This window comes from Fringilla coelebs, assembly GCF_963513975.1.
Source record: "Fringilla coelebs genome assembly, chromosome: 7".
NCBI classification, from domain to species: Eukaryota; Metazoa; Chordata; class Aves; order Passeriformes; family Fringillidae; genus Fringilla; species Fringilla coelebs.
The window spans coordinates 6273107-6290147 of NC_140035.1; the positions used below are offsets into that span (position 1 = coordinate 6273107).

Below are 17041 nucleotides of genomic sequence, written 5' to 3' on the forward strand. Positions count from 1 at the left end.
GATATTTAAACCTAAAGGGAAACATAGGCATATCAGAAAATGTTTTCACATGACCTTTCTCCAACTGATTAAAAGTGGTTTTTGTCATATATGTCTTTTTAATCAACTGATTAAAAGTGGGTTTTGTTTATCTATGTCTTTTTTATCTACAGTGAAAATCCTGATCTGTTATTTCAATGTCAGCTAATTCAGAGAACATTTATCTATGGAACAGATAATTTCAGTTAAATATTACTTCTGCTGGTGTATAAGTAGTGTGCAGTAGTTGTTTCTGAAGCAAGGTTCAGAAATGGACCTGATTTGTAAGACAGTCATCCTTTTTCTGTTGGTTTCTCTCAACCTTGGCATAGATGGGGAACTGGCTCAGAATTTTATCACCATTGCTGGGCCTCTACCCAGTAAGCTGGCAGAGAGGTTGGGCCTGCAGGACCAGGTCCTGCCCGAGGACCAGCAGGGCCCTGCGGTGGCCGAAGCCCAGGGTTACCCGTGCCGGCCGGACCTCATGGCTTCCGAGCTGCCCGGGTACTTGGGGCAGCTCCGTGAGCTGGGGGTGACGCACTACAGCCTCCTCCTGCCGTGGGCCCGCCTGCTTCCCGCGGGGAGCGCCGTGGCGGCGGATGGAGCGCAGGTGCGGTGCTACCGGCGGCTGCTGGAGGCCCTGGCTGCTGCGGGGCTCAGAGCCGTGCTGCTGCTGCACCGCGGCCGCCTCCCCGGTGCCGTGGCCGCGCAGGTCGGCGGGAAGAGAGCCAGGGCTTTTTCTGAGCTTTTTGTGGAGTATGCAGATTTCAGCTTCCGTGCCTTTGGGGACCTGGTGGATGTGTGGCTCTCCTTCAGCGACCTGCCAGAGGTCCTTCAAAGCCTGCCCTACGCTGAGCCCCAGGAACGAGTCCAGGCCGTGGTTGCGGCTCATGAAGGATTTTACTCCATGCTCCATGAGAAGGTCTCATCAACAGGTAAGGAGAGCAGGGTTTTTCAGTATGACTCACAAATATTTTGTGATTGCATTAAATGGCAACTGTTCACGCAGTCTCTAGATATTTTTGTGTGCCTCTTCCTGACCCACAGAGGAAAGACTTAAACCTTTCTGAAATGTACCTGAAACCGTGAAGAGACCAGGCATAGGAGGTCTCCTTTGTGGTAATAACTGTGAGGAAGTCTGCAATGCCCTTTGTTTGACTTTCTTTATTACAATAATTAAATCCCAAATCTACCTGTGTTACACAGAGCAACAGAATTTCACTTCTTCCATGATGGGTAGCTGGGATTTTCCAAGCAGATACCTCCTTGACTCTTCTTTGGTCTTTTCTGTCCCAGACAGACAGCCTGTAGAGCTGGCTGAGTCACAATTTCTTTTCCCAAATTTTTAATTAGTTAATTATTTTCAAATTCTTGCATTTGTCAGGAGTACTTCATTGTACAGTTCACACTGTGTGGTGATAGCCCTTAGAAGTTACCCAGATCCCCTCCTGCATCTCCTGTCCCTCCAAGTTCCTGCCACCCCAACCTCTCAAAAACATTCAGCATGGAATGGATTAAAAAAAAATAACAATTGTAGAACCATCAGAAAGGCATGAAAATTAATAAAGATATTATTTATGCAGGGAGTGGAAGGGCATTTTATTTACAAAGGCCCCTTGAATTATTTGTCCTTAATATGTTATCAACAGACTGCCTCTTTCTTTCTCAAGGTGGAAAGCTGTCCATTGCTTTGGAAATGGATCATGTCTTGGACAGTGCTTCATCAGAATTGCTTTCAGTTTCTCTTCAGGTAGCTCATAATGTTTCCTCATTAAGGAAATATTTCCAAAATTATAGAAATTTGCCTTGATTTAGCTTTGGTTTTATGTATGGGATCAAATGACTTGTTGCAAGTTAAATAAGATTTAGCAGGTTGACCAGTTTGTAAGCTTTAATTATTCGATTAGTCTGATTATGTGAAACTAATGATTTAAAAATTGTTTCAGCATTCTTTCTTGGCTGGTAGGCACTGATTAAGCTACATGGAGACAAATTTGCTCTCATAATTGGCAATGTTAGCAATATACTTGCTAAATGACAAGGTGTCTCCAGAAAGTGTACCTGTTACCATTTTCTCTGCAGATGTACTTGGTGCACCACCAAAGATATGGATACATTATTCTCATTAGCTGCTATTTAAAATACCTGCTGATTATGTTAAAACCTAGACTGAACTGTGCTAAAAGTGATGCAGTTGCACAGGGATGGCACAACACAAGGAGAATGACATTCTTTCTTAAAGATCCAGTTCCCTGTTCATAGCTGTCCTCACTCAGGCGATGTTGATGTAGGTTGTAATGTACACCTGACAGTGCAGGGTTTATATGCTGTATTCATAATCCTTCAAAACTTAGAACCAGGTCAAGCAATGTTGTAGCATTTAAGCAAGGTGTGGTTTGCAGGGACAGCAGAGATGTTTGAGATGAGCTGACTAAATAGAAGAGAACCTTGGACTGAAAAACAAACTGAGAGCTAACCAGTTTTATTCCAACTTCATCACCTGGTTTAATAAGAGAGTGCAATCTGTTCTTTGAGGTTGATGACTTCTAGTGGGATAACGCTTGTGGTATGGAATGATTAAAGATTTCTGAAGTGGACTTTCACCCAAGGGTTATAAAAGGTTATGTACCTGAACCACATAGTTATAAAGGTTTCTCTAATAAATTCATAAACAGACATAAAGAAATTACCTGTAAATCATTAATTTTAAATTCATAAAATAGAATTTAATGTAGTTGTTGAAGTTGTACTTTGTTTAGAAGGAGACATACAAAGCACATATGCCCATACAGTATCCAGTTTGTGCTCTCTATATTGTCCAGTGCTCCCATACAGCTGTATGGCTTCTTACTCCAGCAATATGTCTTCATCAAACCTTACACAGTTTTATGTATTTTTAATGTAATACGTAAAAAAAAAAATCCCACTTTTCTCCAGCATGATTATTTTCTTTTTCTTCTTTCCAGGATTCAGTAGACTTTGTGTCTCTTAACCTTCAGTACCATTGTGGAAGTGAAACAGATTTCTACAAGAAATTGAGTGAATTCCAGGTAAAGTTATGCACAGGGTTAAAATGATAGCAGCAAATAACAGACCATAAATAGGAGCAGAATTTCATGTGCTGTGATGCATGTCTAAAGAGTTCTGATTTTCTGTGTAAGCTCAGGCAGCAGCTACATTAGGAAGCAGCTGCAAAGTGCTCCTTTCTCTGTTGTTATTCTGACTTAAAAACTGTTATTGGAAAAATGCTGGAAAGGATCATCTTGGTCAATGCTTATTATTGATTAACAACTGGAATGGCAAAATTCTTTTGTCTGGGACTGGAAAACCTTCTTTCTCATATGCTAAGTGTTTGATAGCTAAGCTGTTAGGCCAATACCTAAGTGCTGAAACATATTAAACTCTAGCATGAGCTCTGCAGCAGTGCTACCAGACTTCACATTCCTCATCAGCAGGAGAAGAAATCATCATCAGGTGCTAGAAATGTTACTGGGGGTGAGTTTATTAAAGGATCAGATCTCCTGGCAGCACCAACATCAGTGATGCTTTAGGCTGGTACCTATTATTAAATCTCTGGCAGTGAACTGCATTCTTAAAATTCATAAGCAGAGTCATCCAGCATCCAGGTAGCAGGATAAGGAGCTGCCCATTTAAAATGCAAAAAATGCCAAGTACATGGTTTAACTAGCTGGCTGATGCTTCTTTTCATACTACTCCCTGACTTCTGTTTTGCAGAGTGTCTGGAAGGACAAAGACATCTTGGGTTTTAGTTTAAAGGTCCTTGACTGTGCCTCCATGGAAGAGCATCCTTTCATACCAGTAGCTGCCATTGCCACAGGTGAGTGATGTTTGAAGAGGAAGAGTTTTTTAGTTAAGATCTGCATGATAACTTGTAGAGAAAATTCAAAATCATCCAATCTAGGCTGCTGCTATTAGATGAAATAACTTTACAGATTTTTATAGTATTCTTGGAAAATTAGGGATAGATGGTGAGTGTTGAGGGAGGGGAAGCAGGAAATCTTTCCCAGATCTTTTCTTCCTTTTCATCAGCCTCAAACTGCAGAAGGGGAAGTTTAAGCTGGGTATTAGAAAAATTTTCTTTCAAGATATAATTGTTTGTTACAAGTAGTGTCATGTAGTCCATGGCATCTAAGACTATATCTGTCACCATTTGTTTGTTTGCAGCTGTTAATAAAGAAGAAGCACATATGATTGGGTGTGACATTAATAAGTTTTTGGACTACTTACCTCATGTTTTAAGGTACTATAAAAAATACTGTAACACCATACATACTATAATAGGATACAGTAATAAAACAGCTTCCTCTAGAAACCTCTGTGCAGGGAGAGACAAGATGTTTTAGTGGTAAAGTCTGCTGTTAGTTGCTGAAAGGGCTGCGAAGGGCTGTTTTTCTGCTGAGCCCAGTCTCTTTCAATCACTTGCAATCCTCTATCCTGCTACTAATCCTATAATGTAATCCTCTTCCACTCTCTCATCCTTGGTTACCCAAATTGCACCTTCAAGCCAATAGTAACAAGTACATTTTTCAAGCCTTCTGCTTTTTTCAAGAGCAAAATAGTTATAAATAAACAAATCCAATAGAGGCTTTCCTAGGGAAGAAGCCAATTGAGCTTATGGAAATGTGGGAGATGTCATGGTGCAAGGAGATGCTAAGGATTACAATGGCAGGAAACTCGTGAAGCAGTTGTAGCATGGGAAATTGCTGTTCACTGCAAGGATTTTGTTTGCACCTCTGACCTAACTAATGGATTATGAGACTCTACATGCAAAGAGCTGTTCTGCAGTTACCCACTGCCCCCCACCTTCATGTCCCAGCTGGGAGAGAGCAGGGTTAGATTGATCAGATGTCAGAGGAAATATATGTGGATTATGTGACCTGAATGGGAAGCAAACTTCCTTTATACTCTTGTGTTTGCAAGTTTTATGGCACTGACATCACCTTGGAGATTTTAACTTCTATTTATTATATTTCCAGTGAAACAAATACTCTGCAGGAAAACCCAGATGCTGTTCTTGCCCCTCGGTCCTCGTATCAAACAGTCTGGGAAATGTTTGGTGAACAGTCTGAATCAGAGAGGGATTCTTTCCTGCAAGATGTTTTCCCAAGTGGGTTCCTCTGGGGCATATCCACAGGTGCCTTTAACATCGAAGGAGCTTGGGCAGAGGATGGTAAAGGAGAGAGCATCTGGGACCAGTTTGGGCATGGGGGCCATGTCCAAATGAACCAAACAGCAGATGTGGCATGTGACAGCTACTATAAAACCAGCTATGACATTTACCTGCTTAGGGGTCTTCACCCCCAGCTGTACAAATTTTCTGTATCCTGGTCTAGAATTTTCCCTACTGGCATGAACAAGACCATCAATTCCAAGGGCGTTGATTATTACAACCACTTAATTGACCGCTTGGTAGACTCTAACATTGAGCCCATGGTGACTCTGTTCCACTGGGACCTGCCACAGGCTCTGCAGGCTCTTGGTGGCTGGCAGAATGAAAGCATCATAGATGCTTTTGTGAGCTATGCAGACTTCTGCTTTTCCACATTTGGGGATCGGGTCAAGTTCTGGGTTACGTTCCATGAGCCCTGGGTTATCAGCTACGCTGGCTATGGCACCGGAGAGCATCCTCCAGGAATCACTGACCCAGGAGCAGCATCTTACAAGGTAGGGCACAGGAATAGTTGGGATCCTGAAGCTACTCTTGTTGTGTTGTTTTCCATGCTGGTTCTGTGCTTTAACTATGTTCAAACCTAATGTGGCCTCTGAGACGACTATTTGGTTGCTGGATTTATGATACTTGTTAAAAATGAGCTAGTTAACAGAGGCCAGACGTTATTTTATTTTTCTATTCTGAAAGCTGATGTGGATGGATAGTCAGATTCTTTTGGTTATTCCAAAACCTCCTGCACTCCCTTGTCTATCATTAGTTTTGTCAAGGTGTTTTCTTTTGGATGGATAGGACATTTTCACATGGCAATAAATAAACCAAATGCTTAAGAGGTTTTGTGCAATGCAGTGTGACACATTTTCCTCTGTTTTCTGCTTCCCAGGTTGCTCACACAATTCTCAAGGCTCATGCCAAGGTCTGGCACTTGTATAATGACAAATACCGTTCTCAGCAACTGGGAAAGGTGGGGCTGGTGCTGAACTCGGACTGGGCTGAACCCAAAACTCCAGGCAGCTCCGAGGACGTGAGGGCATCTGAGAGGTACCTGCAGTTCATGCTTGGCTGGTTTGCTCACCCCATATTTGTTAATGGTGATTACCCAGATATGCTGAAGGCTCAGATCCAGGAAGTGAACCAGCAGTGCTTCACGACAGTTGCACAGCTGCCTGAGTTTACAGAGGAGGAGAAGTCCTTGGTGAAAGGGACTGCAGATTTCTTTGGCCTTTCCCATTACACTTCCCGCCTGGTCAGTGCCGGGACTACTGGGATGTGCACACCAGGCTACGAGAGCATTGGGAACTTCTCCTTGCATGTAGATCCTTCCTGGCCACAGGCTGCCTCTTCTTGGATCCATGTGGTCCCTTGGGGATTAAGAAGGCTGCTGAAGTTTGTATCCCAGGAATACACAGGGTCAACAGTCCCAATATACATAGCAGGTAATGGTGTGCCCACAGGAGACACCGGAGATCTGCTCAATGACACTCTGCGAGTGGATTATTTCCGCCGGTACATCGATGAGGTCCTGAAAGGTATGGAGAAATCAAATTACTTTCTTTTTTTTTAATCATGGCAAGTGGTTACTCTAGCCCTTCCATGGTGGTTAACTTTAAAACATCACCACTTGCACAGTGATGTGAGGTCAGCCTCCTGTTGTGTAGGTAATGAGTGTGACTTTGCATTCTTAAGCCTGTCTGGTGTCCAGATATGGAGCTCTCCATTCTCTCTAGATATTGGAATGCATTTTTTAATGTGTGGATTAATGTGGCCTGGACCCTAAAGTCAGTCCCTGTGTCAGGACACTGTTCATACACTCCAGTTCTCCTGGAGATAACTGGCCTGCAGGCTTTTGCCTGTAGACCTCTCATAAACTGTGGCTGAACTGCCTTTACCAGTTATCTGACCTACATGGCAGTAACCACTTCAGACTGGAAATATCTTCCTAAAATTTCTACCTCAATCATTTTGAGAATGTTTAGGTTATGCTTGTAGAATGTTCAAGTTATGCTTGTATCTTTGCAAGATGTGTATCTTTTGACATAAAAATAGTGTTAGTGGCAAGTTCTGGGCAAACATAGAGAGCTGAGATTTCAAATAGAGATTTGACTGATGTTCTCTAGATAGACTAAACAATACTGTCAGGAAAACATTAAATATGCTCTATTAAATATGTTGGTGATCAGTGTGTATGGCATTTGATCTGCTTGACCTAGATCTCAACATACTGCTAGAAGTGCTGAAAGAGCTACAGAAAACACATATTTATCATTGCTGTTAGGCCTCAGCAGAAGTAAAGAGGATGGGCTGCACATGGGAGTGAACCTCTTTTGAATAAGAGAGATTTAGTGCTTTTTTGTAAGCAATGTGAGGAGGGATGCTGGATTTGCCTGTGCTGGTATTGGGTACACAGTTCAGCTAAAAGAAGCTTTCCTGTGCTCAGGGAATATAGGCAAGCACTAAATACTTGTAATGTTTCAGTTTAATTACAGTGTTAAATCTAAAAGTTAACCATACACCTAAATTGATGAAATCTGCTTGAAAACAAGAGCACAGGGGAAGGGATACCAGTGTCCTGTACTCAGGACACCTCTTGACAAATACTTATTTTCTCACACGTTTCTATTACTAAGCATTTTACCAGCTCCTATTACCATGTTGACTGCTTTTCCTACCAGATACTCCTAATTATTTAGGAAGTTGTTCTAGCCTTTAAAACCATTTGCAAGTGCTTGGCTTGTCATACCTATCCTTGGCTGTGGTGCTTCTGTAGTGCTGAGCTGTGTTCAGGAAATGTTCAGGTGGGTAATTAACAGTGTTTTGTTTCTGTGGCAGCGGTGAAACTGGATGCCGTTAATGTCCAGTCCTACATTGCTCGATCCCTGCTTGATGGCTTTGAAGGCCCAGCAGGATACAGCCTAAAATTTGGGCTGCATCACGTGAACTTTGAAGATAGCAACAGACCAAGGACTCCCAAGGCATCTGCTTACTTCTATTCCAGTGTTATTAGAAAAAATGGTTTTCCATCCCAAGCCTTGAGCAAATCTGCACCAGTGGTGTTTGACCGACCTCTGCCATCAAAGCTGCCAAGTTTACCAGCGTCAGAAGTTCCCTCCAAGGCAAAGGTTGTCTGGCAGAAGTTTTCATCCCAGACTGCCTTTGAAAGAGACATGTATTTTTATGGGACATTCCCAGAGGATTTTACATGGGGTGTGTCTTCCTCTGCCCACCAGATAGAGGGAGGTTGGGATGCTGATGGCAAAGGACCCAGCATTTGGGATAACTTCACCCATGTCCCAGGGAATGTAAACAATAATGATACTGCAGATATAGCTTGTGATAGCTACAACAAGGTGGAGGAAGATATTTACATGCTGAGAGCCTTAGGGGTAAAGAACTATCGCTTTTCCCTGTCCTGGCCTCGAATTTTCCCCACTGGAAGGAACAACTCAATCAACAGCCATGGAGTCGCATACTACAACCGTCTCATTGATGGACTGATTGCAAACAACATCACTCCAATTGTCACTCTCTACCACTGGGACCTGCCACAAGCTCTCCAGGACATCGGTGGCTGGGAGAGCAATGAGCTGATTGACCTGTTTGACAGCTTTGCAGACTTCTGTTTCCAGACCTTTGGGGACAGGGTGAAGTTCTGGATTACCATCAATGAACCCAACATCATTTCCCGGCTGGGCTACGGTGAAGGGTTGTTCCCACCCAATGTCAAGGAGCCTGGCAGCACTCCCTACAGGGTTGCCCACATCTTACTGAAAGCTCATGCCAGGGTCTACCACACCTACGATGACAAATACAGAGCGAGTCAGGGAGGGGTCATTGCCCTGTGCCCCTTCATTAGCTGGGCTGAGCCAAAGACACCAAGCGACCCCAGGGACATTGAAGCTGCTGACAGGTACATGCAGTTTTTGGTGGGTTGGTTCACACACCCGATTTTCAAAAACGGGGACTACCCTGAGGTCATGAAGTGGAAAGTTGGGAACAGGAGCGAGCTCCAGAACCTGCCGTCGTCACGCCTGCCAGTTTTCACAGCGGAGGAGCGCGAGTACATCCGGGGCACGGCAGATGTCTTCTGCTTCAACACATACTCCTCCAAAATTGTAAGCCATTCAACAACGCGTCTGAGGCCCTTCTCTTATGAGTATGACCAGGAAGTTTCAATAACTGTTGACAGCTCCTGGCCTTCCTCAGCTCTCACTGACCATCGGCCTGTGGCCTGGGGACTGAGGAGGGTATTGAACTGGATCAAAGAGGAATATGGAAACCCCCCAATATATATCATTGAGAATGGCGTGGGGAAAAAGGCCAAATCGGATATTGATGACAATGCCAGGATATTTTACTACAAAACATACATTGATGAAGCTTTAAAAGGTACCAGAATTTGCTTTTGTTTTGTTGGTGTTGTGTGTCTCCTCTCTAGATTTCTGGTTACTCAGTTCCTCTGCAAAGTACTTTATGAGTGGTTGATATCAATCTTTGAATAGTCTGAACACAATATAAACATAGTGTTTGATTTTATGATCTCCTTTGCATGGTGCTACTTTGTTTCCTCCAGCTATGAGGCTTCTCTCAGTGATCTTAGTTGACTAGTGCCACCTGAATGAAACTAGGAGCCTGTATGTGCTTGCATGTGAATTCCTTAGGGTTCATTTAATGTGTGATTATGCCACTGATGCTCCTGGTTTTTTCCTGGTCTTTCAGCTTACAAGGTAGATGGTGTTAATCTGAAAGGATACAACGCTTGGTCTCTGATGGATAACTTTGAATGGGTGGATGGTTATGATCCAAGATTTGGATTGCACCAGATTGATTTTGACAACCCCAACAGGCCGAGGACGCCAAAGCGCTCTGCTGTGTACTATGCTGAAATCATCCGCAATAATGGCATCCCACTGCCCAAGGAAGATGAATTTTTATATGGAGAGTTTCCAGAGAACTTCTTGTGGAGTGTAGCAACTGCAGCATACCAGGTCAGGAAACTGAGATGGACTCCTGAAGTATCTGTGGACAGTTAATTGATTGTGTGGCACCACAAAGAATAACAGGCTGAATTCTTTGCTAGGCTGAGACCTAAATTTGGGGTTGCTAATCATTCTTCCCACATTTTCAATTGCAGATTGAGGGAGGATGGAGAGCAGATGGGAAGGGACTTAGCATTTGGGACAAATATTCCCACACTCCCTTGAGAATCGGCAAGGATGCGACTGGAGATGTAGCTTGTGACAGCTACCACAGGATTGAGGAGGATGTGGAAATGCTGAAAAGCCTCAAGGTGTCTCACTACCGCTTTTCAATCTCCTGGTCCCGTGTTCTCCCAGATGGGACCACCAGGTACATCAATGAAAAGGGACTGAACTACTATGAAAGGCTGATTGATGCCCTTCTGGCAGCCAACATTATGCCTCAGGTAACTACACCCAGTAACTTTCAGGTTACTAAAAAATACCAAACCCCAAATCTGGTGCTCAGAGCAATGTGTGTGTTTCCATCCATACCCTCCTTCACAAAGAAATTGTTTTTCATGGTTTTTCATTTCATTGTGAAGAAACATGGGGTATTGCATAAGCAAATGAACTTGGAATGTAGGGATGTGTTGAAATTACTACCTGGAAAGACCACAGTAAACTTACTGTTGGCTGTTTCCAATTACCTTCTTTTCCCTTTACCTTGGAAATAGATTCCACAGGGACCTGTGCAGGAATCTTTCAGACACTGAGGTGAGACTGACTAGGATCTTCCCAGGATCTTCTTGCCTTTCTTAGAGACGGTTGTAACTTTATTTTTTTCCCTGGAGTCAGGAAGCTCCACTGGTCAGTGTTATTTGTCACATACAATAGCTGGTGACCTCACCCCTGCATCAGTCAGCTCTTTCAACACTGTTGAGTGACTTTGAGCTGTCCTCACATCCCTGTACCAGCCCAGACAGGTGTTCTAGTGGATTGTATTTCAGCTGAGAGTCAGTGCAGGTGCAGCAGTTCTTCACTGATGAGTTCTGGCTGTCAAAAGGTGGGTTTTGGTAAAAGCTTCATCTTCACCATTAGGCAGTCCCTAAAGAAACTGGCAAAAATGTATTTTATTGCATGCATGAGTGATCACTGCGTTAGGAACAGGTAACTGCAGATCAAAGCACAGTTTATTTGTGGTGATAAATGAATCTGAGTTACTATGAGAGTGGCTGGTTGAGTCCTTTGTCCTCCTGTCTTTCCCCACAGGTAACTCTCTATCACTGGGACCTCCCACAGGCACTGCAGGACGTTGGTGGGTGGGAGAATGATACTATAGTTCAGAGGTTTAAGGAATACGCTGAGGTCCTTTTCCAGAGGCTAGGGGATAAAGTGAAATTTTGGATAACCCTCAATGAACCCTACAACACTGCCTATCTTGGCTATGGCGTTGGCACAGCTGCTCCAGGTAAGACTGCTGGGCATAGCCTCAGAGCCCTCGTGGCACTGTCAGCACAGCTGTTTTCTGCTGTAGCAGAGCACTTCCTTGGGGCTTGCAAAGGTAGAACAAGGAAGCTGGTGTGCTGTTTATAGATGGGGTTTAGATTGCTGTGGTGTGCTGAACAGGTCCTTCTTTTACTCTGCCTGTCACCTCCAAGTCTGGATTACACTTGCTGCCTGGAGCAGACCTTATTTCCAGACCAGCTCCAGGGACTGTGGAGAAGATTTAGGGCTGAAAGAAGACCCAGCACAGCAGCAGGGTAGAACCAAGAGAGGAGGGGATGTGAGCCAACCTGAACACACAGCTTTCTGCTTTCCAAACTGGCAGCAGCAGCGTGTTGCCAGGGCTGGCAGTCAATGTCCCACTCCAGAGGGAGGAGGGAGCAATGCAGAGTTCTCCTAGCGCAGCCTTCCCATGGCAGCTGCTCCTTCAGCTGCCTCTGCCTAGCACTGATTCCAGCCCAGGGCTGGGCTTGGGGCACCAGGTGTTGCACATTCATTCCTTTAGCAGAGACAGTTCTGGGTGCCCCGGGGTTGTGTTAACCTGGGAAGCAGCTGTGGGAGGGCTGGGAAGTGCTGCTCCACTGCCCGTGCTGTCCCTGTCCCTGCAGGCGTCTCGGTTCGGCCAGGGCGTGCTCCCTACGTGGTGGGGCACAACCTGATCAAGGCACACGCGGAGGTCTGGCACCTCTACAACGAGACCTTCAGGGCCAAGCAGGGAGGGCTCATCTCCATCACCATCAACTCTGACTGGGCAGAACCACGCAACCCACACAGCCAGGAGGACATTGAAGCTGCCAGACGTTTCATGCAGGTACAGAAGGTCACAGCTCTCCTGCTGCTCCAGGGTGACACTCCCTCTTTGGGTGCTGGATGTGCCCAGAACCCAGGTCAGCATCTCACTGAAATAAAATGGTGAGGCAGAGGCATCACTGCAAGGAAATGTATCCCCCTCTTATGGGGGCTGATCAAGAGTGCAACAGAAATGAGACAAAATATGGTTGCAGTGACAAAAGCTTATTAAATTTACTGCTGTTACATGGGCATCCCTTTGTATCTCTGTGTGCCTGTTGTAAATTCAAGTATCACCGACAAAGCAGCACATGACAGAGGGATGGTTAAATCCCAAGTTTTGATATATGATTTATCCTCCCTTATCTTCTGGATTAGTTTTTTCTAGGTTGGTTTGCTCACCCCATCTTCAAAAATGGTGATTATAGTGAAGTGATGAAAAGAAGGATTCAGGAACGAAGTCTGGCCCAGGGCCTGAGCAAGTCCCGGTAAGAGGCCAGGCACACACCTGCTTTTGTTTCACTGGCTGTGCTGAATCATGCTTTTCTTATAGAAATGATACATTTCAATGATTCTATTCCAATGTTACTGTAAAAAAGCTTACTGTATCCTCACAGAAAAATTCTAGGGTAAATTTTCAGAGAATCACAGTATGGTTTGTGTTGGAAGCTCATTTGGTTCCAATCTAGGCAGGGGGGCTTTATCTATTCCCTGACTTTACCTCTCTGGCAAACTAAATTGACTAATATATCTTTGGGGTAATAAATTGTCAGCTCAGTGAACAGTAACTGCCCTGCATTAGCCACAGTAGGTTACCTGATGCCTGTAGTCAATTTGTTTAACTTTTCCTAAAACTATGTACTGAACTCATTGGTCCCTCTCAGTTACATTTCTTATTTTCCCTTCCCAGTTCCCAGTTCCTCTCCTTGTGCTTGTGGTGCTAGTCCCAGGGATCTCAGCATTACCCATGGAGTGTGTGCAAAGTGTATTCTCTGTTTTCTCTTGCAGACTTCCAGAATTTACTGAAAGTGAAAAACAAAGAATTAAAGGCACATATGACTACTTTGGTCTAAATCATTATACCACGGTTTTAACATACAACCTAAACTATGCTAAGGGTGTTATGTCATATGACTCTGATAGGTAAGAGATGAATGTAAATTATTGATCAAGTAAAATCTGCACACTTGGAGCCTGGGTTAACTGACAAGTGTAAATTTATAGCAAATAAAGTTGAGATAGGTGTTTTAAGCTGTTATAAACCAATACTAGGGATAATATAACCAAGCAGTACCTGAGGTGCTGCTGTCACAAAAGCCCAGCAACAGCCTTTTTCTTACAGACATGAGGGGATAAACAGTATTTATCATATTTCCTGCCTCCAATCTGCAGTTTAAACTGTGAGGTGTTATCCTGGTTTATGCATACTGATCCATTTGCTGTTAAACAGGTTTAGGTCCCTCACTGTATTGGATAAATGGAAGTTCAAAGCCTAAATAGCTAAATCACTTCATGGTTAAGTATAGATTAAGTCAAGATTTTTTATTTAGATACTAATTTCATTTCTCAACCTCAAAAAGTAAATAGTTGGAGCTTACTAGTTTTGAGAATTCAGGTAATTGTGGGACCACATGTGGGGGTGAAATTGTCTCCTTTCCAAAATGTTTCTACAGGGAATAGATGAAATTGGAAAAAACTTTGCTTTGCTGGTACATCCCAGCCACTTATAGTTTAATCCTCTAGGACAGTGGGCTCATTACATTCCTGCATGTAATGTAAAGGGCAATTTTGTGTGCTCAAGCACTGCATTATGCCTTGAAAAGTAGAAATGGCATTGTAGTATGCAAAGATTTGGAACCAACATCACATCATCAGCCACAGCAGCTGATTTACACAGAGTGTAATGGTAAATCAAAACATGAGAAGTGTTTTTTAGGCTTGTGAGCACCAGCAGCACCTCAGCCCTGGGCACAGAGCTGCCTGGCACATGGGACTGGCTCTGAGCAGTGTCCTCCTCCACAGGGGCGTGGCCACAGTGACCGACCGCAGCTGGCTGGGCTCTGGTTCCCTCTGGCTGAAGGTGACACCCTTTGGGTTCAGGAAGATCCTCAGGTGGATAAAGGAAGAGTACAACAACCCTCCCATTTATGTGACTGAAAATGGAGTCTCAGAGAGGGGAGCCTTTCAATTCAATGACACTTGGAGAATGCATTACTATCGGACCTACATTAATGAGGCACTGAAAGGTAAGAGTGAATATTGACATCTGGTCATCCAAAGCTCAGGAGAGCAGCACTGGCTTTGCCACAAGACTGATGTGTATAAAGCAATTTGTAAAGAGCTGAAAGACCACTGCTATCACACTTGGCAAGTTACACAGTTACATGGGCTTACTGAATCCACTTCCAAGAGCCTTTGGTTTTACCAAAAACTGCTCATGGATAGTCACAGATGTGCCAGGAAAGATCATCTAAAGGAAGAGAACAAACTGGGTTTAGTGGGGTATCCTGCAGAGTCCTTGGTTTGTTGCACCTGGTGAGAAAGGTACTACTACCTGATAAACTCCTTCTAGTCTGACTACTGCTGTGTCTAAAAACTGCATGTTTTTAAAAAACAACAGTAAAAACCCAACTCCCAAACTGGTTTCAGTTACAGCAGTGGTCAAACAACTGCAGGAAAGGGCTTTTTCAGTTTGCTTTTCTGAGGTACTGGGAGCAGCCAGGTGTTCAGGCATTTACTACCGTGTAAGGGCCCCACAAATACTTGTTTAGGCAATGGTTGCATTTTAGTGGGTTTTATGCTCTATTCCTAAACCTTTGTTTCTTGCATAAAAACTTTGATTTTTGGAGCAGAGAAAAGCAGTGTCCAGTCCTGGGCACTGAGTGAACCTGCTTGTTGGCAATAACCTCCCTGTGTGCCATGTGTGGATGTTCTGGAGCACCTTCCTGCCCTGGCTGCCCAAGGGGTGGCCACTGACCTGTTTTCTCTTCTCTCTGCTCCTGCCTGCAGCTGTTGTGCTCGACGGTGTCGACCTACGGGGCTACACTGCGTGGACACTGATGGACAACCTCGAGTGGGCAGTAGGTTTTGAGGAAAAGTTTGGGCTCTACCATGTGAATTTCTCAGACCCAGCGTTACCACGGCGCCCCAAGGCCTCAGCCAAGTATTACTCACAGATCATAAACTGCAATGGCTTTCCAGACCCAGCCACAGGCCCACATCCCTGTCTGGAACAGGAGCCAGAAGGTAAGTGACACAGCAGAAATGGTGCTTGTGTGTTTGCATCTAATCCTAATTCCAAAAGAGTTCCATAATCCTAAGGTTTTTAGAGACACCACCATTTTCTGCAATATTTTTTTAAAGACTCCAGTCAATGTCACTTTCTTACACAAAACCAGACTAACAACCAAACCTTGTGCAAGGGCACCTCAACACATGCTTAAGAATGTAGCAAAAGTTACTCCATTAGACTTCACTCCAACAGAACTGCCCAAGATGTTTTCCAAACCACACACATGCAATATTCCCAGAAGATTGTTTAGAAAAAAATTTGAATACTTTATCCAAATCCTTGTTTTGGGTAAGGCTTTGGAAATACCAATTCTTTTGCCATTTGTGTCTTCTCCACTGAAGCAGTACATGAAAAGCAACCAGTGTTAGTGTTGGGGTTTGGGAAGGAGAACACTCACCTATCCCATCAGGAATTGCACTATCAGCCTCAGCTGTGCCTTTGCTCTGAGCTAGAATTGTATCAATCCCTGATGCCCAGAGTACTGAAGAGCAGAGTTAAAAGCGTGGTGGAGGCAGGGAGCAGCAGCTCCCACACCTGCATGGAACAGGCTCTGCACTAACACTTTTCTCATTGTTTTCCCATTCAGTGACACCAACAGATCCCACTCCAGGAGCTGCTGACAGCGTGAGCTTTTTGGGATTGGATTTGACATCCCAAAGTGCAGAAATAGCACTCTATGTGCTTTTTGCTCTTTCTGTAGTTGGAGCACTGGGCTTGGCTCTTTTTGTGTACAAATATGGAAAATCATCCAAAAGATCCCATGAACAGTCACACATGGAACTTAGTAGTAAACTGTAATATTTCCACTTCATAGAATGTTTGTTTGGTTTGTTTGTTCTTAAAAAAAAAGTCTATACCAACAGGAAAATGAACTACTGCTTGCAGTATTGCTGCTTTCTATTTTGCCTCAGACATGGCTCCTCCGCATTTTGTTGTTTGCATTCCAATTTTAAAAGGGGGAGGAAATTTATTTTTCTATGTTAACTGTCTATTTTGTCCATGGGCATTAATGATATGATTTCTTAAAGACCGAAGTAAAATTGGTTGTTCCTATCTGAATATAAAGATTCTGAACATCAGCTGGCATCTGTCCTTGCTTCATCATCAACAGTTCTGAAAGGACCCCTGGAAGTTCTCCTGCTTCTGAGAATTTTAAGACAAATTAGTGTCTCTCTGGTGCAAACTGTTATACTGCAGCTACTGTTCAGATTGGATTTTCACCCCTTTTCCTTTACTGTACATGAAATAAGGTCATTTAAACTGGAACAAAATGTTTGTCTGCTGTATTTTAAA

At 43.8% G+C, this 17041-nt stretch overlaps 1 protein-coding gene across 1 annotated transcript; it reads left to right on the plus strand.

The window, feature by feature from the left end:
* Positions 1-289: 289 nt before the first annotated feature.
* On the plus strand, positions 290-16546 carry LCT (lactase; the record flags this gene model as incomplete). Its single annotated transcript, XM_084209777.1, has 17 exons — positions 290-953; positions 1689-1768; positions 2985-3068; positions 3754-3856; positions 4204-4279; positions 5016-5703; positions 6090-6735; positions 8036-9592; positions 9923-10191; positions 10338-10628; positions 11434-11632; positions 12276-12478; positions 12835-12944; positions 13465-13599; positions 14479-14702; positions 15466-15702; positions 16335-16546. 17 exons carry the CDS (start codon positions 290-292, stop codon positions 16544-16546), a joined length of 5778 nt encoding a protein of 1925 aa, XP_084065903.1.
* Positions 16547-17041: the final 495 nt, after the last annotated feature.